General features: G+C 57.3%; 2 protein-coding genes across 5 annotated transcripts in view; both read left to right on the forward strand.

The window, feature by feature from the left end:
* IQGAP2 (IQ motif containing GTPase activating protein 2) overlaps window positions 1–18043 on the forward strand; it is a 112224-nt gene extending 94181 nt beyond the window's left edge. For all 4 annotated transcript variants that reach the window (XM_058656410.1, XM_058656407.1, XM_058656408.1 and 1 more), the window contains 9 exons: window positions 101–233; window positions 5084–5186; window positions 5635–5776; window positions 8801–8888; window positions 10494–10706; window positions 13061–13221; window positions 14244–14381; window positions 14954–15062; window positions 17232–18043. In XM_058656410.1, coding sequence (XP_058512393.1) covers window positions 101–233; window positions 5084–5186; window positions 5635–5776; window positions 8801–8888; window positions 10494–10706; window positions 13061–13221; window positions 14244–14381; window positions 14954–15062; window positions 17232–17345 — 1201 coding nt within the window. In that variant the 3' untranslated portion in view covers window positions 17346–18043. The remainder of the gene's footprint in view (window positions 1–100; window positions 234–5083; window positions 5187–5634; window positions 5777–8800; window positions 8889–10493; window positions 10707–13060; window positions 13222–14243; window positions 14382–14953; window positions 15063–17231) is intronic.
* Window positions 18044–19302: 1259 nt separating this feature from the next.
* On the forward strand, window positions 19303–26829 carry F2R (coagulation factor II thrombin receptor). The gene is made up of 2 exons (XM_004586326.2): window positions 19303–19440; window positions 24667–26829. Exons 1-2 carry the CDS (start codon window positions 19353–19355, stop codon window positions 25848–25850), a joined length of 1272 nt encoding a protein of 423 aa, XP_004586383.2. The 5' UTR covers window positions 19303–19352; the 3' UTR covers window positions 25851–26829.
* Window positions 26830–27227: the final 398 nt, after the last annotated feature.

Below are 27227 nucleotides of genomic sequence, written 5' to 3' on the forward strand. Positions count from 1 at the left end.
GAGCAGAGCAGGGACTTGGACTGTGTCCCCTCCCACAGTGCCCAGAGCTGCCCCTGGTTCCCTGCTTGAGACTGACTCACAGATTTGGCTCTGTCTGAAGGAACTACTTCAAGGAGGCCTGTGATGTCCCTGAGCCAGAAGACAAGTTCAACATGGACAAATACACGGATGTGGTGATGGTCAGCAAGCCAGTCATCTACATCTCCATTGAAGAGATCATCAACACGCACTCGGTAAGCGGGCTGGGCCCCCAGCACCTGACGTGGGGGAGCAGACGTGTGCAGTGGGACAGGCATGGTCTAACATGGGTGACCAAACATGCACATTTGGACTTGCGAAATGCATTGTGGGCAGTGATGGGAGTGGGCTGATGCAGGTTATCAGAAATGCATGGTTGATTGGACATGTGCACGGCACCCTGGCCAGTGACAGGAGTGGGCTGACACCGGTGGTCAGTCCTGAGCACACTGGCGTGCCATGTGACGGTAGATGTGTGTGCTCTGCCTGGGACTCTCTACATTCACCTACTCCTTCATCCAGTCACATCCCCAACCCTGGCCTGGTGAGATCAGGCCACTAAGCCAGGTGGCCAGCACCTGAGGCCCTGAGAGTCAAGGTCTGTGTCCCCCACCAGACAGAGCCAGTGGGAAGACGCCAGCTTTGGACCTGAAGCAAGAAGAAGGGAAGAAGCTGCTTGGGGAAGAGGAGGGGCTCCCATGCATCAGAGCTTCCTGCCCAGGATCTCTTTTGGATGTAGAGAGCCGCCCCTGACCCTGTGGTGAGGAATAGGCAGCATCCCTGACCCCCAGGGTGTCACAGGTTAAGCACCTGTTGACGACAGGCCTAGTGGTAGGAGGTGTAGGAACCTTCAGCAGATGTCCCTGCATTCAGAGTAAAGAGAAGCTGAGCACCGAGGCAGTTTGAGACCATTTGAAATTCATGTTCTGAAAAAATCTAGGCTCTGTAAAGTAACTTGGAGGAATCGTTCCAGAATTGGATCACCCAAGCAGGGCCTAGGAGACCTGTGAGATGGGCCTGGAGTCCGGATGAGAACTGCCTCATGGCACGTGCCTGAGGGCTCAGAGGCTCCAGGTTTGGGCCCCCAGCCCAGGGTCTCCTAGAAACCCAGCCAATACACCTCTCAATGTCCTGAACCTGCCACGTGGAGCGGATCCGCTCAAGGCCGCAGACCATCCTCACGAGCCTCCCTCTCTGTCACCAAGCTGCTCTGCATGCTGAAGCTTCAACAAAGGCCTGGAGGAAGGACTGTGTCGGTTCTTCATCCCATCATCTGCTCATTTGAAAGGCAGTTACAGAGAGAATTCTCCCCTTGCTGGCTTAATTCCTAAATGCCCACAAAACCCAGGGCTAGACCAGGCCAAAGCAGGAGCTGGGAATGTCGGAATGTGGGGCGTTCCAGAGGCTCAGGAACTCCAGCTACCTTCTGCTGCTTTCCCAGGTGCATTAGCAGGGAGCTGAACCAGAATTGAAACAGCCAGGTTTCGAACCAGTGCCCTGATGCAGGATATCAGCGTAACCGGCACCACCATGCCTGCCCCAGATGTGGTTTTGACATCTCTGGACTGTGACAGGGATTGACTGTGATGTTCACAAGCTCTGGGCACATCTTCTCCCTCTCCTATGCAGCACCCAGATCAAAGGGGAATTGCCCAGCCATGCCGTTCACAAGGGTGCTCCTCAGGCAGGCAGGCAGGCAGGCCCCTCTGTGTGAGCGCTGACTCACCGGCAGTCAGCTCCTGTGGCGCCTTGTGTACCCCGAGCCCTGCATCTGTGCACTGCTAGGGTGGGTACGTTCCTGTCGCGGCACGTTGCTGGAAAGGGTACGTTCCTGTCGCGGCTCGCTGTCTGCTTCTTTGTCAACAAGAATTGAAAACAGAGCTCAGCTCTGGGAATGGGGCTCGTGGCCAGCTCGCAATTCTCAGTGGGCTGGGCTGGGAGGCAGATGTCAGGTGGGGCCACACACTTGCCTGTCCTGAGGAATGTGAAGCTAGAGACGCTGTCGTGAGCTGTAGTCTGAATGGCTTGAGCTGGGGAGGAAGCCGCCTGGAGCATATACACGCAGGCCTCTAGCTCCCATTACCTCCCAAAACACGGCCAGCACAGCCTGTTCCAGCGCCACCGTCCCCTGTTTCTGGCCATTGATGACAGCATGCACAGAGCACCTCTGGCTGTGACGGAACACTGCCTCCCACATGTCATCAGGGGCCTCAGGGAAGTCGAGGGCATGGACGCAGGAGAGCTACACACAGGCACTGCCCAGCTGCGGCTCTCCCCTGCTGACGCTCCAGGAGGGTGGTCAAAGAAGATTTGTCTTTTAGAGCCTTACATGAAGTGGACAACGTTCTTGTTTACCATCTCAATAATGGAAGGAGGATGCAGTGGGCGTTGTCCATTCAGGTCCTCAGCAGTCAAGAAGGAGACCCTGTGTGTGGTTCATTTGTTCTCAGCAGAGACCAAGGCAGCCCTCGCCAACCCCCATGGGAAAGAGCCTCGGGAGCTGGCACTGTGGTATAGCAGGTAGTTGTTGCCTGCTACGTGCACCGGCGTCTCTTATGGGTTCCAGTTCGAGTTCCAGCTGCTCCACTTCCCATCCAGCTCCCTGCCTGTAGCCTGAGAAAGCAGTCGAGGACAGCCCAAAGCCTTGGGACCCAGCACCCACATGGGAGACCCGGAAGAAGCTGGCTTCTAACCAGCCCCATTCCTGCTGTTGTGACCATTTGGGGAGTGAACCAGCAGATGGAAGATTTTTCTATGTCTCTCTCCTCTCAGGAACTCTGCATTTCAGATAAATAAATAAATAGTTAGGGATAGAAAAGAAAGAGTGGCAGGAAATAGTACTAAACAGCCAGACATGCACATCCCAGGAGAATGGGACTCCTTTTCCTGACCCCATACGAAAAACAGCTCAAAACTGACCCTGCACCCACACGAGGAAGCTGGAACAGCAGGGAACTTCCCAAGTGAAACCAGAGTAAGTGTGCAACCCGGGCTCTGGCAACAGACTGAGATACAAACACCGAAGTCATAGGAGAGGTAGACAGTGTTTCATCAACACTGACAACTGTGCTATGAATGGTGTCATCAGGAGATCAAGGGCCCCTGAGATGGACTATGAGGCAATAACTGCCACCAAGCTGCATGGCCAGGACACATATACAAACCCCACAACTCAGTGATGGATAAATAATGTCAAATGTGTCATTTACCTGGCAGGACGCATGGCTCCACCTCAGCTGAACCATCCACAGTGTAAAAGGTGCACCTGCCGGGAGCTGCCGGCCCCGTGCCAGAGTGCATCACGCTGTTAGGTGCCCCAGCAGGAAGACAGGTAATGAGAGACCTGGTGCAGCCAGGCGGCAGATGGCATGACAATTCCTCAGAAATTGGCATTTCTGTATCGGGAGTGCTCCATGGAACTGAAACTAGAGACAAGAGAAGGAAAGCCCTCTCTGACCACCACCACCTCCCCTCTTTACCAGAACATTAGTCCTGAAACCAGGCGTTCAGTAGTAGGTGCAAGGATCACAAGATGCTGTGAGGTCATCCCTGAAGACAGAGATGTGAGATGGTGGAACCCTAACACCTGCCCAACACGGGGGACCCCGAGGACAAGACACCGTAAAATGGGCACATGCTGGCAGATTCCACAGCAGTGGGAAGGCATGCTTCAAGGGACTGCAGGAAATGGGCAGTGGGCAGGATCCATCTTGCCAAAGTGAGCAGTGATGTCTACTGGGCCCATCCTGACATGATAGGCAGTGATAGCTGCTGAGCCTGTCCTCTCAGGGTGGGCAGTGACGGCTGCTGGTCATGTGCTGTCAGGGTGAGCAGTGACTGGTGCTGGGCCCATCCACTCAGGGTGGGCAGTGACGGCTGCTGACCATTTCCTGTCACGTAGCCCCATTCTTGTTCTGAAATCAGAACAGATGACGAATACCCACCTCTGAGCATGCCTCCAACGTGGTTACATATATGTAAACCTTGGTGAATTTGTGAGGTTTGATTCGTGTCTCAGTAAAACTGTTGGAACCAAAGATTAAAAATAGAAACCAGGCTTTAGAGATGGCTGAGGTACAGATATCCCTTATTGTGCCTCTTCCAGAGAACCCTGAGCCCTTGTGTGGGAACGTTGTTTGGATTTCATCAGGATCCCTAATCCCACAGACAAGAGTGACTTCAGCCCTTCCCCCAGCACTTTTCTTCCTGGAGACGTCCCCTCTGAGACCCGACCCCATTTCCTGACTCAGCCCAAGTCTTTGGGTCCACCCCACGGGAAACCACCCACTCCTTCTGTCTGGGTCTCAGACAAACAATTTGGTTTGTCTGCCAGCGTGATTAAAGACAGCTGAGTGGAAGCCATACAAATGGGCTTCCGGGGCTGGGACACCTCAGCCCTCCCCAGCCCTCCCCAGCCCTCCCCAGCCCTCCACAGTGGGGGTTTTGCTGTGCAACTGGACAGGAACAAAGGGGTGGCAGGAGTGACCTCACTGGATGAGACGTTCTGAACACTTCCGCTGTGGTTTCTTGATGCTGCGAACATACTTTGGGGAAGTGAAAATCTCTGATCCCTCATTTTATTAAATCTCAGGCTTGCATTCTGACTTGAACAATACTGAGAGGAAGCTGTGACTTACTGGAAGTGTAACACTTTGCTGACACGTGTGTGAACACGTGTCACTGTAGCAGTTCTGACAGCTGTGTGCTGATGTGTTACTGCAGTGGTTCTCACATGTATGCAACGTGTGTCACTGCAGTAGTTCTCACACATGTGCTGACATGTGTCACTGCAGTAGTTCTCACGTGTGTCACTGCAGTAATTCTCACACGTGTGCTGACGTGTGTCACTGCAATAGTTCTCACACGTGCGTGTGACGTGTCACTGCGGTAGCTCACGTGTGTGCAACGTGTGTCTGCAGTAGTTCTCACGTGTGTGCTGACGTGTCACTGCGGTAGTTCTCATGTGTGTGCAACGTGTGTCACTGTAGTATTCTCACATGTGCTGACGTGTGTCACTGTAGCAGATCCCAGCCCTGGCTCACTTGTGCCCCTGGTCCCCTCACAGCTCCTGCTGCAGCACCTGCCTGCCATCGCCCCTGAGAAGAACGACTCCCTGAGTGAGCTGCTGGCGTCACTGGGGGAGGTGCCCACCGTGGAGTCCTTCCTGGGTGAGAACCACTCCTTTGCCTCAGTCACAACTGGAGTTCATTGTGAGGTTTCCTGTCCTAGGGAGAAGGAATGAAAGCTTGGGGAAGGGGTGACAACCGCCGCTGCTGGGGCAGAGCTCATGGTGTGGGCACTGTGGTTATAATAGTGTCTGAAGGTAGGCTCCAACTGTGGCGGGTGTTCACAGCCTATGCCACCAAGAACGAACCCTGTCTGTGGACACTGCAGCCCCTCCTGTGCGTCCTGGGGATTCCTCACTCAGCGGTGGCTGCTCTGTAGCTCTGCATCCCTGGTTCTTATAACAGTGCTGCCAGCTGAGCTGAGGCTTGGTTCCATGAGGACACGACCTTTCCTTCCCCCTCCCTCACCTCCCCACACAGCCTTTCTCACACGCCATAAAGTCACCATCACCCTGCCAGCTGGCTTGCTACCCTTGTTGTTTCCCCCCAGGGGAGGGATCCATGGACCCCAACGACCCCAACAGGGAGAGCACTCTGAGCCAGCTTTCCAAGACTGAGATTTCCCTCTCCCTGACAAGCAAGTATGACGTAGGCGATGGTGAAGCCGTGGATAGCCGGAGTCTCCTGATACGGTGAGTGTGGCCTTGGGGATGCAGGGCTTGGGTTCCACCGGACAGAGTGTGAAGATGGAGGTGTGTTCAAGCATGAAGTGTCTAATGCAGGGAGGACGGCGTCCGCAGTCCGGCACAGGAGGACAGCAGCTGGGAGGGTCCCTGGTTTCCTAGACACTGTGTGGGTTCTTCCAGAAGCTCATGCAACGGCCACATAGGTGCAGATGCAGGTGCAGGGAGGGAGAGGGTGGACCATGCAGGCTGATTCCTTTAGGTAACAACTCAGCCTAGAAGCCGCGGGTGACTATTTCCATGTGGCCGGGAGGTGGGCCCGTGGCCAGAAGGTAGGCCCGTGGCCGGGAGGTGGGCTGCTTCCTCTAAGCTCCCTGGAGGTCCTTGGAAGTGACGGGAAGGACCACTTTCCTGATTGGTTTGTGTGTGGTCTGAACACCACTGTCCACCTGCAATCTGCTCCCACATCTGCATCACCCAGTAAAAGTCATGCTTTGGGTCTAAGACAGCAGAACAGATACCTGAACATTGTATTTAATGTTTCCGCACACTGCGTGGCCAGGCTTCTCCATGTTCCTATGAGGTTGTAAAAAGCAGGCACGCTGGGCAGGGCTGTGCCTGAGCCTAGGGCCCTGGCGCCCTCCCCTGCAGCCAGCCAGTGGCTGCATTGTTTTCCGTGAAGCCGACCCACAAGAAGAGTGTGCTATCCAGGGGCATACTGTGTGTCTTCAGGGTCACATAGCTATTGAGGCCATTTGGATAGGAAACCAGTGGGTGCAAGATCTCTCTGTTGCTCTTGCAAATGCATAAATCTCAAAAGAATTTTACAAACAGACCCAACTGTATTTCAGTACATCTGGTTGCTCACTGCTTTGTTGGTCCCCTCTGCCCCTGGGACATCAGAGGCCTCCCACTGGGCATCCTTGGAGGCGCCACTTTTTGCGGGGTGTCTCCCAGAGCCGTCCCAGGTCAGTGTGGGGAGAACACGAGTTTGAGGCTGACCAAATAGCACACTGAACGTGAAATCTGAGAACTGCCCAGAATATTTGTTGGATTTGGTGTTTGAGTTTTTACCAAGTCGTGAAGGTCGATAAAGGTGCCAGCTGCTTATTCCCAGGACTGGCACTGCTCGTGAGACTCCTGGGTAAACCTGGCTCTTGGCCACCTGTGGCTGGTGGCTGCAGCCTCAGCAGCCCTGCAGAGGGACCATGAGTGTGCTGCTCCCTTTTCTGGACCCCAGCAGGAGGCTCTGCCTGCCCTTGCTTCAGTCCACCCCTAGGGTAGGCCCTTGAGAGACACCCACTTTATCTGTAGAAAGAGGAGCCCCGTGGGAAACCCAGAACCTGCCAAGTCTGTGCAGCAGCGAGGCAGAGTTTGAGCCATACCCACAGCCAGAACCGGCCCTGGGTACCTGGACCCCACATCCATGACTGCTGGGGAGGCAGGCACATGTGCCTCCTGGGGCTGGCAGCTACACATAAATGGGGGTCCAGGATAGGACCTGGACAGAGGCTGATGGGAAGCAGCATTCCCAGTGAGAAGGGCTGTTGTAGTTTTCTGTTCTAGAACAGGACCTGAGCAAATCAGCCCTCATTGTCCCCAGTCGTTGAACAGTTATACAGCTCCTGTAGGGAGCAGGGCCAAGCTGTCCTACAGCGTTCCCAGGGGTAGATAGAGAACAGTGTCCTGGGTCATCCTATAGCATTCCAGGGCAGACAGCTGCTCTAGGGAGCCATGGGCCAGGTCATGCTAGAGCATTCCCAAGGGGAATAGTGCCCCAAGCGGTGCTACAGCATTCCAGAGGGGACAGACAACTCCTGCAGAGAACAGCACTCCCACAGTGATAGACTGTCACCTGCTCACATGTTCCCAGTTGCCCGGTGCTTTTACTTTTAGCTCAGCATCCTGTTTGGCACACTATGATGGAGGAGGGGTTGTCCAGGGAGGAAATGACCCTCAGGGTGTCACTGGCTTTTTGCCCACCCTGAGTCCCCTAGGTTTTCTCAGCCCACCCTGGGCCCCGCGACAAGGATCCACAGTGGAAGTGGTTCTCCTGGGGCCGTGAGGAATGAGGGCAGGAAGCCACACTGATCTCATCTCACACATAACTGTAGCATAGGAAAAGGAGAAAGACGATGCGTTGGGTCGTCCCATGGACCCAGAACTCATATGGAGGACTCACTTGGGAACAGTTGCTGTTGGGTCACGCTGCGGGGATGTAGGTTCTGTCCCTGCATCTCCCAGCCATGAGTCTTCCCTGCTGTCATCTAGAGGGCTCGCCGGGCCCCGAGAGGGCGAGGGGAGCCTGTCAGAACTGAAGGTGAACACAGCGACTCTCCCTCATCAGCCCTGTCTCTGCCTCGGGCAGCTTCTCAGTGTGTGTGGAGGGGGTCTGTGTGTGTGCACGCACATGTTTATCTGTGTGCTGGAAGGGAAACTTTTCCCAGATTCCCAGTGTTGTCCCCTCCCCCTGCCACTTTTGGGATAAAAACCGTGGGCAGATTTGACCCCTAAACTTTTCTGCAACCCCATGCCACAGGAATGGCCGACTGTGCCAGCAGAAGTCTTGAGTGCTGGACCCCTGCGCTCTGCCTGCAGCTGAGGACCCAGCCCGGCTGTTGTATTTGAGTTTTCCCAGTTCTCGAGTGCCAGTGCTCGCTGCTGCCCTGTCAGCTGGCAGCCTACCACCCTCTCGCAGCAGGAACAGGTGGCTAGCCTGGCCCCACATTACCCTGACTCAGGTGCCAAAAGCCAGGCAGGACATGGGACGCTGTTCTGCTCCCTCTGTCCACCCTCGTTCCTCCAGCCCCCACACAAAAGGAGAAGTCCCACAGGTGACTAGCCTCGGATACTCTTGTGCTCATGGTGTGACTGTGTGACCCTACAGCACCCAGACGAGGATGCTTATGCTGGACATGTGGGGCCTCCAGCACAGGACAGGCCACTCAGTGCTCTGGCCAGTGAGCTGCTGTCCAGGCAGCCTTGCTGTGTGCAGGACTGTCTGAATGTCTCTTGCCTGCTCTGTCTTGCAAGGACCAAGAAGCTGATCGTGGACGTGGTCCGAAACCAGCCTGGGAGCACCCTGACGGAAATCCTGGAAACGCCAGCCACCGAGCAGCAGGTGTGAGTCAGGAAGGCACCGACTCCCCATCCTGGTGGATGTTCATATGAACATGACCCCCACATTCGGCCCATGTCTGTGGGGAAGGCTGTTCAGGGGCTCCCAAGCTGCTGGTGGGAACCCCAATGTTTGGCACATGGGGCCTGGGTGTGGAGGAGCTGGAGATGGTTCTGGGAGGCAGGAAGGGGAAGCTGTCACTCGTGCCGACTCACCCCAGCAATGAAGTGGAGGATGCCGCGACACAGCTGTTGATGGTCCTCATACTGTGTCCATGGGTCAGAACCCTCCATGTCCGAGCCAGAGACCAGCCTGCGTGAGACCCACAAGGTGACATTTCTGCTCGGCCACTGGGGAACGAACGATCGCAGTGTCACGTTCAGTGTCAGTGACTGCCTCCCCTTCTTCACTGTGGCAGAGTTTCTCAGCTGACCACAGAGACATGCCCTGACTTAGCTGTGCTGGCTGCCAGGGACTCTTTCCTGGGTTCTGATTTTACAAACATGAGACCTGATGCTACTGTTACTTGTCACTGGGCATTTCAGATGTGGCTGTGAGTCACTGTAAGAGACTGTCCTTGTTAGATGCCTTCTTTCCCCCAGATGCTCCTGTGCTGAGGGCCTGGGGTCCCACCCCTCCCACATGTGTACGTGGGCCCTCGGGAACCCCTCTGTGCTGAGGGCCTGGGGTCCCACCCTCCCACATGTGTACGTGGGCCCTCGGGAACCCCTCTGTGCTGAGGGCCTGGGGTCCCACCCTCCCACATGTGTACATGGGCCCGTGGGAGCCCCTCTGCTTCAGTTTCCTCAGCTGCACAGTGGGAAGAATGACAGTGTCCCTGACTCATGGTCCAGGTTAAACCATGCTACAGGGAGGCGTTTGACCTGGAGGCTGAGGTTCCTGCACCCCATATCAGAGGGTCCAACTTTAGGCCCTGACTCCTGCTGCTGCTGAGGCAGACCTTGGGGGCAGCTGTGATGGCCCAGGTAGCTGGGCCACTGCTGTTTACATGAAAGCCCTGGATTCAGTTTCCAGCTCCCAGCCTGAAGCTCAGCTGGCCTCTGGAGAGTGAACCAGTGGGTGGGCACCCTGCCTCTCTCCCACCTTTCTGTCTCAGAAGGGACAGTGCATGGGCAGACTGCCTGGTGGGAGTCTCGCCTGCAGAATGGTGGCATCCAGTACTCACTTGTTGTACATTATGGGAGGCAGGAAAATCCCTTATCTCTCTGACTATGCCGTCCAAGTGGTTTTCATCTGTGCACATGACACCATCCAAGACCTTGCTGTGCCAGAATTCCTGGTTCCTCTGGTCCATTAACAGCTGTCTGCTTCTGGGCCAGACTTAAAACCAGGGTCCAGGAGCTCCCTCAGGGTCTCCCACGTGGGCCCAGGCACCTGGGACATTCTCTGCTGCTTTCTTAATGCAGCAGGAGGGAGCTGGGTCAGAAGCAGCCAGGAACCAACCGGCACACACACAGGAGACTGGCATCCAGGGCTGCACGCAGCTTCTGACCTGTCAGGGTGGTGGCCACTCTGGGAGGGGAGTGAAGCCCTGCATCCATGATTGAGGGCTTTGAGACAAGCAGGTGTCAGCTGTCCCCCTTGCAGGAGCAGGACCACACTGCAGATGTGGCGAGCCGTGCAGCCACGGCCTCCAGAACCACAGGTGACCAGGGGCAGAGCCAGCCATTGGCGGAGGATGCTCAGCTGCCCCTGGAGCAGAAGAAGCGCAAGATCCAAAGGAACCTGCGGACACTGGAGCAGAGCGGACTCGTGTCCTCCACCAACAAATACCAGGACATCCTCAACGAGATTGCCAAGGTCAGACGCTGTCTCCCTCCCTCCCCCCCCGCCCCCGCACGGGTCTGTGAGGCATCAGGCGCTGGCAGCACTGCACACCCAGAGGGGAAGGGTGGGCTTAGTTAGAACAGCTTCATAGTGGATGATGGCTTTGAGTGCAAACTAGTCACAATCCCCTGAGCTGGCAAGAGAGGGACATGGTTGGAGGTGAGGGAGCAGAGTGGGCTGTCCCACGGTCCATGGTGGGGATGTGCTTGGGCCAGAGGCCACCGAGGCCCCACAGTCAGCTTGCAGGCCCCTGTGGTTTATGGTGGAGAAGCTTGTTCCCCACTCATCTGCAGGAGGAAGCAGCACAGCACGTGCTGAGCTCTGTCTGCAGGGATAAGGGGAAAAGCACGTCTCATCTAACCCAGGTTAGAAGGGGGCTAGAGGCGAAATGCTCCTCACTGCTCGGAAACAGGCGGTCATGCGCTTCCACTGAGACCCCTGGGTTCTGGTCGGCCAGGTGCCACGGGGTAGGGCATGTTTCCCTCTGGGACTAAGGGGTAAGGAAAGCAGTGCTTTTGATTAAAGAAGCATTTCCAGAACCTGCTGCATACATGATTTGGAAAAGATAAGGACTGTCTAGAAGACCTCCCTCCAAAGAATTCTGCTTCGTGAGCTTGTTCAGCTCAGAGTGTGGGGCCCCTCTGCTCCCTGGGGACAGGCAGCGTGAGGTGCACAGTCTCCAGTGTGGTGTCTGCCAGTGCATCAGTGCCTACTGCAAGAATGCCAGCTCATTAGCCATCAAGTGTGGCTCTTGTCAGTTGTGGGCAGCCCCCTCCATTTGTGTTCCAGGAATTCTATTCACATCCAAACACAGCCACTTCTTGGTAGCTGGGGTTCTGGGAAACGCCCCCTCTCCACACTCCAGCCTTCACAGACACTCAGTCCCCTGTGAAATGACAGAAGTAGGTCCTCGCCTCCCCCACCCGCTCAGAATCCTCCCCAGGTGACTGGGAGCACTAGAGGCAGCCCTGGTGCAGGAAGTGTTGTCCTTTGGTGTTGCATAGGGCATGGTGGCTGGGAAGCAGCCAATGCCCGCTCAGCACAGAAGCAGCCATGGGCAGTATGGCAGTGCACAGGGGGTGGGGAAGGGCTGAATCCACAGGGGCTTGGGGATGGTGGTGCCGAGGAGCACAGTGCACAGGGGGCTGGATCCACAGAGGCAGGGGTGGGGGGAGGAGGGCAGTGCACAGGGGGTGGGGAAGGGCTGAATCCACAGGGGCTTGGGGATGGTGGTGCCGAGGAGCACAGTGCACAGGGGGCTGAATCCACATAGGCAGGGGTGGGGGGAGGAGGGCAGTGCACAGGGGGCTGGATCCACAGAGGCAGGGGTGGGGGGAGGAGCACAGTGCACAGGGAACTGGATCCACAGAGGCAGGGGTGGGGGGAGGAGGGCAGTGCACAGGGGGCTGGATCCACAAAGGTAGGGGTGGGGGGAGGAGGGCAGTGCACAGGGGGCTGGATCCACAGAGGCAGGGGTGGGGGGAGGAGGGCAGTGCACAGGGAACTGGATCCACAGAGGCAGGGGTGGGGGGAGGAGGGCAGTGCACAGGGGGCTGGATCCACAAAGGTAGGGGTGGGGGGAGGAGGGCAGTGCACAGGGGGCTGGATCCACAAAGGTAGGGGTGGGGGGAGGAGGGCAGTGCACAGGGGGCTGGATCCACAAAGGTAGGGGTGGGGGGAGGAGGGCAGTGCACAGGGGGCTGGATCCACAAAGGTAGGGGTGGGGGGAGGAGGGCAGTGCACAGGGGGCTGGATCCACAAAGGCAGGGCTGGGGGGAGGAGCGCAGTGCACAGGGGGCTGGATCCACAGAGGCAGGGGTGGGGGGAGGAGGGCAGTGCACAGGGAACTGGATCCACAAAGGTAGGGGTGGGGGGAGGAGGGCAGTGCACAGGGGGCTGGATCCACAGGACTGGGGTGGGGAGCGGTGCAGGGGAGCCATGACAGTCGTCAGGGCCAATCCTCGCCATCTGTCTCAGTTATCAATATTTGCCAGGCCCAAATGCGTCTTCACACATGTTGAAAAATGTGGGCCAAATGAAAGGGTGTTGCTTACAAGTAAAACGAATCCCAAAATGACTTTCCAGCCAAAAGCAGGAAGGATGTTGATAGTCTGAAGAAATGACAGGGCTCCTGCTCGCGCCTCGGGGATTCTGGCGGAAGCGGTGTGTTTCTAAACTCCCTCGGCAGGGGTCTTGCAGACCTGCTGTGGACAGAATGGGGCCTGCAGTACAGCATCCGCTGAAGCACACTGCCCATGACGACTCCTGCTAGCTAGACAGGCCCGGCCACGTCTCCTTCAGCCTCCCGCCCTTCCTTGTCGTTCCAGGATATTCGAAACCAGAGAGTCTACCGCAAACTCCGGAAAGCTGAGCTGGCCAAGCTACAGCAGACCCTGCTCGCCCTGAACAAGAAGGCAGCCTTCTACGAGGAACAGATCAATTACTATGACACCTACATCAAGGCCTGCCTGGATAACCTAAACAGGAAGTGAGTGAGAGCCCCAGGATGGTGTAGCAGGCTGAGCCACCAGCCCTGCCATGCGGTACATGCTTGCCTGCAAGCGTGGCACTCCTGGAGCTCAGTCCAGTGTTTGAAACCAGTGGACAGGCATTGGGGGATGCCCTGTCACTAGCTTGTCACTCACAATCCCAGGTGCTGCGAGAACGCTAGGGGTGCTGTGTGCATTTGGTCCTGTTGGGCAACGCCTCTGGCCTGTGGCTCAGGGCCCCTTGATGGCGTTACACTGCCCGGTGGCTGACGGAGCAGGAACATTCTGGCTGCCGCTGCCAACCTCAACATGCACCATAGATTTCCGCAGGCACCACTGCCACCTGGGGCTTGCACTCCTGCGCATAGCTGTCCTTACCACCTGGCTCAGGTTGACGTGCTCTACCTGAGCCACTGACACATGTGGCACAGCATTCTCCTAGAATCTTCGTATCTGCTGGGCTGTGCAGGGGTAGGGCTGGGGTGCACAGAAAGGCCCCCAATTGCTTGTGGGTCTGAGTAAATCATGGCTTTGGGCCCACTCGGTCTTGACTTCAGTCCGCCTGGGGGGAGCAGGCAGCCGCTCTCATCTCCAGTGTACTTGGGATGGGGGGAGTGGGGAGGAGGTCAGCTCAGCTGCCATGACCTCCCCCCACAGTAGGGGATGAAGTAGCATGTGAGGAGGCAGCGTGTCAGTCCAAAGCTCCACGGGAACAGGCGTGACATCTGCAGTAGTGGGAGCTGTGTTGGCCACGTGACCTGTGGCATGTCCAGGCAGGACGCCTAAGTCACCCTTGAGACCCAAGTTGGCCCTGTGGTCCCGGGCATTTGAGACGAGGCAGTGAGTCCCACAGGGGTTAGCACTGACTCTCACCTGCCCAGCACTGAGCTGCTTTCCAGGAGTGCCTTCCCTCTACTCAGGGTGCAAGGTGGTGGAGGCCAGGTGTGGGCAGCAGCACCACCCTGGGCATGGTTGTTGCGAGGTTGTCCTGGCCACAGTTGCTCTGTGCTGCTTTTGGCAGAAACTCCCGGAGATCGATCAAGCTGGACAATAAGGAAGAGGCACGCGGAGCCAGGAGAGCGAAGCCTGTGCGGTACACAGCGGCGCGGCTGCATGAGAAGGGTGTCCTGCTGGGGATTGACGACCTGCAGCCCAGCCAGTGAGTGGGCGACGGGCCAGGAGGTGCTGGCCCGGCAGCACAGGAAAAGTGCTTTGTGGGTCATGAGTCATGTTCTCCATGGCCCCACTGCAGATAGTGTTAACCCCGACCGGCCCTCTGGGCTGTGTGCTGTGGGGGAGGGTCCCACAGCCCTGCTGCTCAGCCACGACTGGACACCCAAGCCTGTGCTCGCTCTCCCTACCGTCTATCCAGGGCAGCCGGGCTGGTGCCTGGCCTAACCTGCCTTTCTCCCTGACATGGTGTCCCACCACTTCCGGGACCATGTCTTGACCACCTTCCCAGAGACATGCTCCCCATTCATTTGAGTTCCTGGTGTTTTGTAGCCCCCCTCCTCACATCATGCAGGTCACTGCACAGCGTCCATGGTCCCACTCAGTGATTCTCCTCAGGACTGTGTCCCTCAGGTCCCTTTCCGGGGCGCACATGTCCCTGCTCAGCAGGTGGCTCTCACATACGCATGTGGGAGAATGGCGGGAAGTTGCAGTGACTTCCCAGGGAGTCTCTGACACCGAGTGTCTGTAAGTCCATGTGCGACCATCCCCTCTCTGCAGGTTCAAGAACGTCTTGTTTGACATCATTGCTACTGAGGATGTGGGCATCTTTGACGTCAGGTCCAAGTTCCTCGGTATGGAGATGGAGAAGGTACAGCTCAACATCCAGGTGAGCAGGTCCCTGCCTCCCATGGCTGCCTTCCTCTGCACCCCCGGCTGGCCTAGGCCTGGCACCAGCCTCGCCTGCCAGCCAAGTGTTTTAGAGCTGTGACATTTGCAGTGTCTGGTGGGTAAAACACTCTTAGATGGCAGACTATGGCAGTTGGTTTTTCCTGCAGTCCAGGAAAAAGGCAGAAAATGTTTCTTGTTAGAAACTCGCGCTTCCTGCCTGCCTGCATGTGCTCAGGCACAGAGCTCTCCTGCTGTCACTCCTTCTGTCCCCTCCCCTGCCCACCAGGCTTTACAAGTTTCTCACACCCACTCAGCGAACGAGTGTCTCACCAGATGTGCAAAACAGATGTGCGTGACAGTGGAGTCTGCAGTGTAAGTTGTCTGGCCTTTCAGAGCCACTGGAGACAAACGTGTTGAGAAATATAGTTTGTGTGCAAAAACAAGTGGGGGCGAGATGCAGCCACTCCTCCACCCACAGCCCCTTCGTCCTCAGTCCCAGCTCAGTTGATACGGGACCGCCTTCCTGCTTTATTATCACATTTACTGACTACTTCCAGAATGTTCCAGGATCTGTGCAGTGTCCACACAAGTCTCGCTAAACCCCCAGGAGGGAGTTAAACCCTCGTGTGCCTGCCTGTCCACGCCTGTTTGCCCTCCTGCCCTCCGGCCCCCACAGTTCAGAGCGCTTCCTCTCTGTCCATCAACCTTGGGAAATCAGGGCAGAAAAGCAGGCAGGAGCAGATCCTGATAAGCATGTAGGTATAGTACATCCCTCACAGCCCAAGAGAAGGCAGAGTTGTGGTGACCAGATCAAGGAGGGGCAGTGCAGCGTTGCTTTCTGGCCCAGTCGATGGCCCCGTGTACTTCGTGGTCTAGCTAGCAGGAGTCTTCATCATGTCACATCACCTCTAGACGAGCATGGAGAGGGACCTGCACTGTGCTGACGGCTGTGGGGAGTGGGTGTGCAGTGACAATGGCAGACACTGTGGGGTGCCTGCAAGGATGCAGACCCGGGCCCAGCAGGAAGAGCTGGACCCCAGAACCCACCACACAAGGTGTTTAGAGAGAACCAAGAGCCCCTCCGTGGGCCTGGCTATTGACTGTCGCCATCTCTTCCAGGACGGCTGTGTTATGTTGCCCCTCAGCTGCTGGCAGGTGGCCGAGGACCCTGGGGCTCCACGTTGTGCAGGGCTCAGTCTGAAACAAGAATGCAGGGCCCTGGCTCCAAGCTGTGAGGATTTTAGGAACAGGAATCCCAGAGCCTGGAACAGGGCAGGGCCCTCATGAGAATGGCCCCAGGCAGCAGCACCCAGAAGTGCAATGTGAGCACCAGAGCTGCCAGACAGCTCTATGTGCAGTGTGTGATCCTCCACACACATGTACCGGTTGACAGAATGAGACGGCCAGGACTTCCAGTGAACTGTTGGGAGTTCCAAATACTAACAAGGGGTTTAGGCAAACCTGACAGCTCTGTGCCTCCAGATCCTACTCAATTTGTTCACCATTTTGGCCTAAAGAAAATTGTAGGGCGAGGGTCATGTCTTCCCAGAGAGGGTGGTGTCCTGTGAGGGTCGTGTCCTACGTGAGGGTCATGTCCTGTGTGAGGGTCGTGTCCTGTGTGAGGGGCATGTCCTGTGAGGGTCGTATCCTCCCAGAGAGGGTGGTGTCCTGTGAGGGTCGTGTCCTACGTGAGGGTCATGTCCTGTGTGAGGGTCGTGTCCTGTGTGAGGGGCATGTCCTGTGAGGGTCGTATCCTCCCAGAGAGGGTCGTGTCCTGTGTGACAGTCGTGTCCTGTGTGACGGTCGTGTTCTGTGGCAGGGGAATGTGTGGCAGGCCTTCTGCTTACAGCAGTCCTGTTCAGTTTCAGTGAGTTCTGTGAGAAGCCCTCCCCCTGTGAAAAGGAAGGGTTGGGTAGCTCTTCCTGGAAGGGGCAGTCAGGCCTGAGGCCTCCCTTTACCACCGCTCTGGCCATCTCGCAGATCCCTCTGATCCCAGGGGACGGTAGCTTCAGGGTTTGCAGACGCCTCTGTTACTCATGCAGGAATTCTCACAGCTGTGCAGGGTGGCTCCACGTCCTGGCGTGGGGAAGCTGGAGTTCCTGGCCCATGTTCGTCAGCAGCCTGTGGAGATGTGTGTGCCCCTGACCCAGGTTCCCTCCCGTTTCAGGACCTGCTGCAGATGCAGTATGAGGGTGTGGCTGTGATGAAGATGTTCGACAAGGTCAAGGTCAACGTTAACCTCCTCATCTATTTGCTCAACAAGAAGTTCTATGGAAAGTGAGGCCCCACCAACCCTCAGAAAGAAATGCGTTGAGTATTTTTTTTTTAAAACACGATCAAAATCACTGCTTAGGAACTTGTGATTTTTTTTTCAAAGACCAAAACTGTCCTAGGGAATGCACCATGTGCCTTCTGGAGAAATCCGCATCGCTGCATGGGAATGCCAAGTAAGGCAGTGGGTGGTGTCCACGGGTGGCGGGAGGCCTCGGGACTCCCCAGCAGCACCCACAGGGCTTCACAGAGGGGACATGCAGCCTACACCGGGCCACGTGGGAGCCCGACCTCCTGGGAGAAATTTTAAAATGTCCTTCTCAAGTCCCACAGTTCTTCATGGATTCTTTCTTCTGATCTGTGAAGAAACAGAAATCTGATTATTTGTAATGAATTATTTAGACAGTTCTAAGCTCTGTCTTCTGGGAATCAATGATTTTAAAGAAATTTTGTGCAATTCAAAATAGGGTTTTGTAAGTGATTGAACGTGACTGCACAGTGATTGGTTCCTGAAGAGGAAAGACCACTGCCGCCTTGGGTGGAGGTGCTGGGCTCTGCCCGGAGGACTCAGGGCCGGGGAGAGCCCACACCCTGCCCCCGCAGCTTGAAGGGACACTCCCGCTGTAATGCTGTAAAATCAGAGACTGGGTGGTTTTAAATGTATTCTCTGCAAATGGTTTCACATAAAATAAATGTTACTTAATCATATTGATTTGGCTTTCCCTAATAAATTCAAATCATTTACTGGGTAGAAGATTCCAGATAGAATGTATCAGGTAAGGAAATAATACCCAAGTACCATGCTAGTTACCCCAGGTGCAATACTAGTTACCTAGGTAATTAATTACCCCAAGTGCTATACTAGGTAATTAGTTACCCCAGCTGCTATAATAGTTATCCTGATAACCATACTGGTTACCCAGTGCTGTACTAGTTACCCTGGCCACTGTACGGGTTACCCGGGTGCTGCACTAGTTACTCTGGTCACTGTACTAGTTACCTAGGTATTGTACTAGTTACCCCACATTATGCCACTGTGTGCTGTGTGTTGCTGTGACAACCCCAGGACGGCTGTAAGATCTGTGGTTCAGCCACAGCCCCGAGGTTCAGGATCATCCTATCCGCTCAGCTCTGGCAAGGGCCCCAACACATGGCACCAGGTAATGGGGCAAGGGAGAGAGGAAGACACATCGTGGTGAGCACAGCCTATCCCCTGGCAACCCACACAGCCCCACAAACCCTAGTGCACAGCCTGGGACCAGGGTGGAGGCTGGCGCCCCCACCTCTCTGTGATCAAACTCCAGCGTGAGCTGTGGCCGGCACACACTACCCAGGTGCCCAGTGAAAGTTGTGGCCCAGAGGAAGGCCAGTCAGTTTGGTAAAGAAGGAGGGTGGGTGGTCCCTGGCAGGGTTCAGGCCAGAACCCACCTACCTCTAGTCCCTCCCTGTCCTAGCCATCTGGCTCCAGGAGTGCAAAAAGGAAGGTGGGTAACAGGGGAAGGCGTGGGTGTGGTTCTGGGGTATCCTGCCAGGGACGTGGGAGAGTGGTAACCAGGTAGCCTGGGGGCTCTTCACTGGCAGCGCTAAGGACCCAGAAAGGGCACGACGCCAAAGCAGAGAATGCTCATGGAAAATGCTCTTCGAGGCATGCAGCGATTTGTGGATTCGGGACTGAATAACCAACAATTCAGACCCACACTGCACAGCAATACATTCTAACATTGGCCCAGTGTAGCTGAAGTGGGTGGGAAGGGGTGAAAATTAAGCAACTGCTTTAGGTTAGCAGGTGGAAGAATAAAGAAAGAAGAAAATTCAGGGGGCTAGGACAGGGTCCTGGGCCCCGCAGGGTCGGGTTGGGGCGCTACCCCGGTTTGCGGGGCGAGGCGGCGGGCCCACCGGCTGGCCCCGCCCCGGGTCCCAGGCCCTCCCCGTCCCGCCCACCACCGCGGCCCCGCCCCGCTGGTCACCCCGCGCCCGCGCGCCCTCGGCCCCTGGAGAGGCGCTGCGTCCTGGGACAATGGGGCCTCGGCGGCTGCTGCTGCTGGCCGCCGGCCTCAGCCTGTGCTGGCCTCTGCTGAGCGCCCGCGCCCCAAGCCACGAGCCAGGTGAGCGGCAGAAGCGGCCGCACCCGGGTGCCGGCCCTGCCAGCGCCCTCGGCCACGGTGCCCTCCGGAAGCCCCCGCCGTTCCGCGGCCGGGCCGGGGGACTCCGGGCGGAAGTGGCCGAGTGCCCGCGCTGGAGCTTCGGGGGGTCCTGGGCGGCGGTTTGGACGGACGGGGCACTGAGCGGCGGCCCGAGAGGGAGCTGGAAGCTGCGTGGCCATGGGTGACTCCACGGGCCCGCGGGCGGCGACCAGGTTCTGTCCAGGGCCCGCTGTCGATGGTCACTCGGGCGGGGCGGGGGGCAGCGTGGGAGGTTTGGGGTCCGGCGGTGGCGCACGGTGGGACCGGCCTGGAAGGGACTGGAGCTGGTCGGTGGGACCGAGCCGGGTCCTCGCCCACCCTCAGGGGTCCTGCTCCTGACCCAGGGCTGACATGGGGCTCAGCCGGGCCAGCAGGAGGTCACCCTGGCGTTGAGCCCTCAGTCCCTGCGCGCTGCGCTCCTCCCAGGATTCCCTTCCCCAGGGAGCCCCCAAGGAGGGAGCTTGTCCCTGGGTCTGGGATTGCCTGGGGTGTTCTCACCCCTTCACTGTGGGTGCGTCGCTAGTGCCGCCTCCCCGAAAAGGCACAGTGCGCCCTCAGTGGTCGCCCCAGTGTCCCTCCACGAGAGCCCCTGCTCCATCTCTGGTTAACCCCGGGGCAGGCAGCCGGACCCCTCCGGTTCCAGACCCTGGTGGGCAGCGAACCCCACTCCACCTCCGCAGTGCTTGCCTCAGTTGGCCCCCTGGATCGTGCCTAGAAGGGCAACTATGTCCGGCAGGCGTGGATGTCTGCTTCCCACTCAAAACGTTGTGGGGCAGCGACCTTGCTGGGCACACAGAGGGCAGATGGTGGTCGCGTGCTAGGTACCTCACTCAGAGAGGTTGGCCTGGAGGAGGGGTGTTTGTGGTTCTTGGAGACCTGTCTGTGGCCGTGTTTAAGGGCGGAAACCAGCGGTGAGGACCGCAGAGCCAGCTGTGCTGGGGCCCCTGGGGATTATGCACTCCACAGCTTGACGGCCATGGTGGCCATTGCACGCTCCCAGCCTGTCCTGCCCCTGACACGCTGCTCTGTCAGTGTTCCTGAGGGTCACCCCGGCCTGTGACTCACAGCCATGCAACAGGCCGTCTGTCCATCCATCACATGCAGTCCGCGGTGCATTACTCAGTCCGTTCCCATCTGCACTGCCCCAGGACTGTGGTGGGGCCGCATGCCCACAGGAACCAAGGGTCTTTAGACAAGCACTCGGGGCCTGTGGCCATGAGGGAAGACTGGCCTGGAGTGTCATGGCCTCCCACTGCGCCCAGAAATCCGTGTCCCCAGCCTCCTCCCATCCTTATTCTTCCTGGTCCCAGAGCAGGCTCTGGCTGTACTGCCCAATGACCCACACCTCGGTCATCTGCAGTCTTTCCTTCCTCTATTTTTTTTAAAGATTTATTTATTTTTATTGGAAAGGCAGATTTAAAGAGAGAAGGACATACAGAAAGATCTTGCATCCACTGGTTCACTCTAAGTGGCTGCAATGGCCGGAGCTGAGCCAATCCCAGGAGCTAGGAGCCAGGAGCTTCTTCTGGGTCTCCCATGCACATGCAGGATCCCAAGGCTTTGGGCCGTCCTGGACTGCTTTCCCAGGCCACAAGCAGGGAGCTGGATGGGAAGTGGAGCAGCTGGGACACGAACCAGCACCCATATGGGATCCCAGCACATGGAAAGTAAGGATTTAGCCACTGAGCCATCGCATCAGAACTTCTTTTACTTTTTAAGATGGAATCATTTGAAATCCAGAGAGAGCTCTTCCAGGCCTGCTGGTTCACCTCCCAGGGACCCCTTCAGCCAGGCTGGTCACCCATGGGGGTTCACGGCCCAGCCTTGGCTCTGCTTTGCTGCAGCTGAGATCTCTTCCGTTGCCCTTGTCTGTCTCGGACATGGTTCTGTGGACCCTGTTGCCCTGAAGTGTCTGCCTGCTGCCCCCACCTTGTCCTGCTTGGAGAATGGGGCTGCCGGTAAGGGACTGGTGAGTGTGGGCATCAGCACCTCAAGTCACATGCTTGGGGCCGGGGCCAGCTACGTATCAGACACCAGCTCCCTGCTAGGGCACACTGGGATGCCAGAGGACAGCTCCTAGACTTTTGGGCCACTGATACCTGTGCAGGAGACCAAGACGGAGGGAGGACTGACACGCTCAGTCTCATCCCACCCTCTTTCTCTTCACCCTGTCTTCCCAACTGAGGCCCTACCTCTCTGACCATCAGAAATTTGGCTGCACTCCTGACCACTTTGCTCCTCACATGACCACATTGTTGGGGGTGACCAAGAGTCACTTTGGCATCAGCCTGATGCTCCTGGAAAGTGCACCTTGTGTACATTTCCCACTCCGGGCCTGGAGCAGCCATGTCTGGGGACCTGGGTCTTCCTGCTGGACAGTGGTGTTGGTTGGAAGGGGGAGGTGTGCTACCCAACGCTGCCTCTGTCTGCTGGACGGGAGCTGAGGGTTCCTGCTGTCTTCCTACCATCCAGTGGCACACGTAGGACTGAGTGCTCTAGGGCACCTGGCCAGGTTCTGGCCCTCTGCTCAGCTCACACCCCAATCACAAGCCCCATGGGGCAGAACTGAATCTTGCGCAGCTATGGGAGCCGCCGGACACTCGCCCTGGGACACGCCTGCAGCTGCTTCTTGCTCAGAGGACGGTGCACAGTCTGTCCACACAGGACGTTCTGAAATGCATCTCCGCAGAGGGCAGTGGCGTTGAGCTCTCCAGCTTGCATCGCACCAAGCGGTTTTCACGTGTAGGGTGTCTTGTTGGGAGTGTGGCCTCTGCCTCCTGTGCGGCCTTGGACAGACTCCTCCCCAGACTGTGTCCTGGGGTCGCCATGCCCCAGTCTGGCCCACCCCATCTCCTGCTGACCCCCTCCACCATGGGGCTCAGTGGCTCCTGTCCTTCTGTTCCCCATCCCTGCCGGCCTTAGGACTTATTGTCCCTTTGCAAGGCCAAGGACTCATCATACACTGTTCTTACCTCCTTGCCCCTTGTCTGACGAAGGACACAGCCAAGGGCTCACTCCCCAGGGCACTCCCCGGCAGTGGGATCACTGACTTAGTGGTCACCACTAGTTCACACCCCCACTGGTCAGGGCCATCTGACAGGCATGACCGAGCCCTGGTGGTGCCTGACCTCACACACCTTCTGGCCATCTCTGTGCCTTCCTTGAGAGCCGCGCACCTAGCCCTGCTGCCCGGGCTGGGGTCTGCGTGCTGCTCAGTTCCCCGTGTGTGTGGATGGGAGGAATCTTGTTCTGCTGGTTTCCTCACTGTGCGGAATGTAAGTGACCCATCTGGTTTTCTATGTTTCTGCTTCTCACCGACTTCCTTGGACAGGCCGTGGCTTTTGCCAGCTCCAGCTGTGACCCTATGGAGAGCAGAAGTCTTAATGTTGTCCCTCGGTCCACTTGGCTTTGCGTCTCTCCCTGGGAAACATGATTGGAGGTCTGTGGCAGGACGGAGGCCAGAGCCTGGGGCACCCTCTGGCCATTCCTGTCCTGGGATCTGTGTGTGCTGGGCAATGCCTGGGTCTACCTGTGTCCTGCCCCTAGATCTTGAGACTGTGCACCAGAGGTTATCTCTCTAAGCCATGGCCGCCTTCCATGGTGCTTCCGTGGCCTGTCAGCCTGGTCAGTGCTGCTGTGCAGGCTGTATCCTCTCCCCAAAACCCGAGACTGTGTCCGAATGCACAGGGGAAGGAGGGAGGCAGGCTGCAGGCGCCGTCCTCGCCTCAAACCCTGGGAGCAGCCCATACCCAACGAGGCCGGAGGAGACTTAGCACTCAGAGCATCTGGAACTCCAGGACAGGAAGTAAGGCCAGAGCGGATGCCTGTCACCACTGCAGGAAACCCTGTGCCTCCCTCAGAGACACCTCCTCCCCAGGCCCAGACGCTGAAGGAGCTGCTGGGCCAGCAGGCAGCAGCCTATTATCTGAGGCATTGCATCTGGCAGGGTCTCGGCACCATTGTGCTGGCTCTTCCTGCCCCCGCCTCCCTGCCCTGCACAGTGTTGGCTGTTAACAAAGCCGGAAGTGGGAAGTCCCCTGCACATATCCAGATCCCAGCCTCTTTGAAATCCTGCAGCACAGGAGGGGCCTGCGTCATGGCCCTCCCTCCGCACTGCCCCAAGGCCCAGCTAAGCTCCCCTCCCTACCCCTGCCCCCTGCTGCATGTCTGGAGCCTTTCCACCTTGTCTGGTCATGTCTGCCAAACGCTGGGCTCCTGCGTGGTTCTGGGCACAGTAGCGTCCCTGCAGAGCAGAGGCAGCCAGACAGGCAGAGGCAACAGTGTTCACGGTTCTATTGGGACCATGATTGGGACCTGGCTGTGATGCGGCCCTTGGGACAGCCAGTGCCCACGACTCTGTTGGGACTGTGATTGGGTGGGTCCTGGTTGTGGCAAGGCCCTTGGGACAGCTGCCATGTACACAAACTAAAGTGAGGACACTCAACTGACTCCAGCTGGGAGCCTTGGGCCCCGCCCTGTCATGCCTCCAGCTCCAGGCCCTCGCAGAAGCCCCTGTGGCACTTGTGTTGGTATGGGGAGCATGGGGCATCTTAGGCAGCTGCAGGCAGTGTGGGAAAGGCCACGGCCGCTGGGTATGAGCAGTGACAGGCCACAGTCCTCCCTTGCTGGGGCCTGCAGGCAGAGCTGTACGCACTTTGTACACACAGACATGAGCAGTGAAAGCCATGGTCAGACCTTGCTGGGGCCTGCAGGCAGAGCTGTATGTGCTTTGTCAACACAGACACTGTGCAATTTTCCAAGTAAAAGTCTTGATTTCTGTGTGTCACCTGCTCCAACAAGGAAGGAATCAAGACGTGAGTGAATCGGTCATCTGTTTTTAAATATGATTTATTATTTATGTATTTGAAAAGCACTGTCACAGAAGGAGAGCAAGAAAGAGATCCTCCAGCTACTGGTTCACTCAAATGGCCACAACAGAAGCCAAGAACTTCCATGTCTCCCATGTGGGTGTAGGGCCCAGGGCCTTGGGCTGTCCTGTACATTAGCAGGGAGCCAGATCAGAAGTGGAGCAGCCAGGAATCAAACCAATGTCTGTGCAAGATGCTGGCATCCTAGTCACGGCTTTACCCTCCACATCAGCCCTTCTTTTGCCTTTAATCCATTCACCTTTTAAATCCTATTTTCCAGAACCCGACGCAGGCAATGACACTGTGGGTCCCCGGACCTTCTTCCTCAGGGATTCCAGCCATGGGTTCGAACCATTCCCCTGGGAAGAGGATGAGGAAAAGAATGTGAGCACGCCGGCGGAGAGCAGGCTGAGCCCTGGCAACCGCAGCCTGCCGCCTTCAGTGTCCATCTCCCAGGAGGCCTCCGAGTACTTGGGCAGCCCCTGGCTGCGGCTGTTTGTCCCCACGGTCTACACAGGTGTGCTGGTGGTCAGTCTGCCACTGAACCTCACAGCCATCGCCGTGTTCCTGCTGCGCATGAAGGTCAAGAAGCCGGCCGTAGTGTACATGCTGCACCTGGCCACGGCTGACGTGCTCTTCACGGCCGTGCTGCCCTTCAAGATCAGCTACTACTACTCGGGCAGCGACTGGCGGTTCGGGCCCGAGCTGTGCCGCGTGGTCACAGCAGCCTTCTACTGCAACATGTACGCCTCCATCATGCTCATGACAGCTATCAGCGTGGACCGCTTCCTGGCTGTGCTCTACCCCATGCAGTCCCTGTCCTGGCGGACGCTCGGCAGAGCCTCGCTGGTGTGCCTGGCCATCTGGGCCCTGGCCCTGGCAGGCGTGGTGCCGCTGCTGCTCCAGGAGCAGACGGTGCAAGTGCCCGGGCTCAACCTCACCACCTGTCACGATGTGCTCAGCGAGCGCCTGCTGCGGGGCTTCTACGCCTACTACTTCTCTGCCTTCGCCACCATCTTCTTCTTCGTGCCACTCGCCATCTGCACTGTCTGCTATGCCTCCATCCTCCGCTGCCTCAGCTCCTCAGCCGTGTCCGACCGCGGCAGGAAATCTCGGGCCCTGCTGCTCTCGGCTGCTGTTTTCTGCATCTTCCTGCTCTGCTTCGGCCCCACCAATGTGCTCCTGGTGCTACACTACTCCTTCCTGCCGCACGGCCCCTCCACCGAGGCCGCCTACTTTGCCTACCTGCTGTGTGTGTGCGTGAGCAGCGTGAGCTGCTGCCTCGACCCCCTGCTGTACTACTTCGCCTCCTCCGAATGCCAGCGGCAGCTGTGCAGCCTGCTGTGTCACAGGGACAGCGCCGATGTGGCCAGCTGCAACAGCAGCGGGCAGCTGATGGCCAGCAAGGGGGACACCTCTAGCCACCTGAACCGCAGCGTGTACAAGAAGTTGCTAGCTGCCTGACCACAGGAAGCACAGGGCACCAAGGGACTGCGCCATTCACTGCCAGGCCCACAACCATACCACCAGTCGAGGCAGCATGTGTTTGATCGCTTGCAGCTTCCCATGCAGCTAAGTGACCCTGTGGGGTATGGCCCATACTGCCACAGTAGCCCAACAACACTTTCTCACATGCCTGGGTGGCTTGCCATGTGTGCACATGTGTGTACCATGTGGGCTACCACAGTGACTATGGAGATAACCCATTCTTACAGTTGACATGTAACGTCCAGATGAAGGAATTCAGCCCTCAACTATGGAAGACTTCCACCCACAGCGGGGCCCAGCTGCAACTTGGGCGGCTTTCCCCAAAGACTGTTGAAATCACTGCACTGCTGGGGGAAGCCGTGGAGGGAGAATGCTCAGAGCTCTGTTCATGGGCAGAGGGTCAGGGTTCCCGCTGTGGGCATAGGAAATTCTTAACACCAACATCCCATCCCGTTAGGCGCTGGACACCATTTTCTCCCTCTGTACACTGTGTGTGTTGACCAGGACCACAACCATGAGCCCACATCCCTGTGGTGCCCATGGCCACCAGCCAAAAATGCCAAGTCCACAGCTACACACTGGTCATGACCTGCTCCCCAAGCAGCCAGTCTTGAGAGGGCCCCACACAGCGGATGTGCCACCCCCTGGGTGTGTGCAGATGCGCAGCACAACTCAGCAGTGGGGTCGAAAGCACCACGTCCTTCCCTCCCCAAGGCCCTGAGGGCCTGCCGTGTTCTGGGCATCTCTGTTGGAGACGGGCTGAGCAGGGGTGAGATCTGGGAGGCAGTGAGGGACTTCTCTGTCCATCCTGAGGCAGAAAGAGGCCATGACCGCGTCCAGGAGTTTGTGCAGGGTAGAGACCGAGGCCTAGCTTGAGATGAGCTAGCAGCAGCAGTACAGTGCACGTGCGATGTGTGTGCCGTGTGCTTGCCATATGTGAGAGAACATGGTGTGTGCATGCTGCGTGAATGAGGGGATGTTTAAGGGACTGGAACACATGTGGGATATGTATGGGACGTGTGTGCTGTATGTGCAAGAGCCTAGTACATGCACAGTGTGTTGGATATGTGATACATGTGTGCCATGTGGGATGTGTGTACAGTGTGTAGGATGTGTGGTACACGCACAGTATGTGTGACGTGATGTATGTGGGATATGTGCGCAGGAGCCTAGTACATGCACAGTGTGATATGTGTATGCAGTGTGTGTCATGTGTGGGACATGTGTGGTATATGTATGCAGTGTGTGTGCAGCGCCATATGGAAGGGCATTTCCAGGAGCCTCGTGAGCCCTGGGTGCTGCTGCTGTGCTCGGAGCTTCTGATGGAGCAGGCTGCCTGGGGTTGGGTCTGAG

This window comes from Ochotona princeps, chromosome 28 (assembly GCF_030435755.1).
Source record: "Ochotona princeps isolate mOchPri1 chromosome 28, mOchPri1.hap1, whole genome shotgun sequence".
Taxonomy (NCBI): Eukaryota; Metazoa; Chordata; class Mammalia; order Lagomorpha; family Ochotonidae; genus Ochotona; species Ochotona princeps.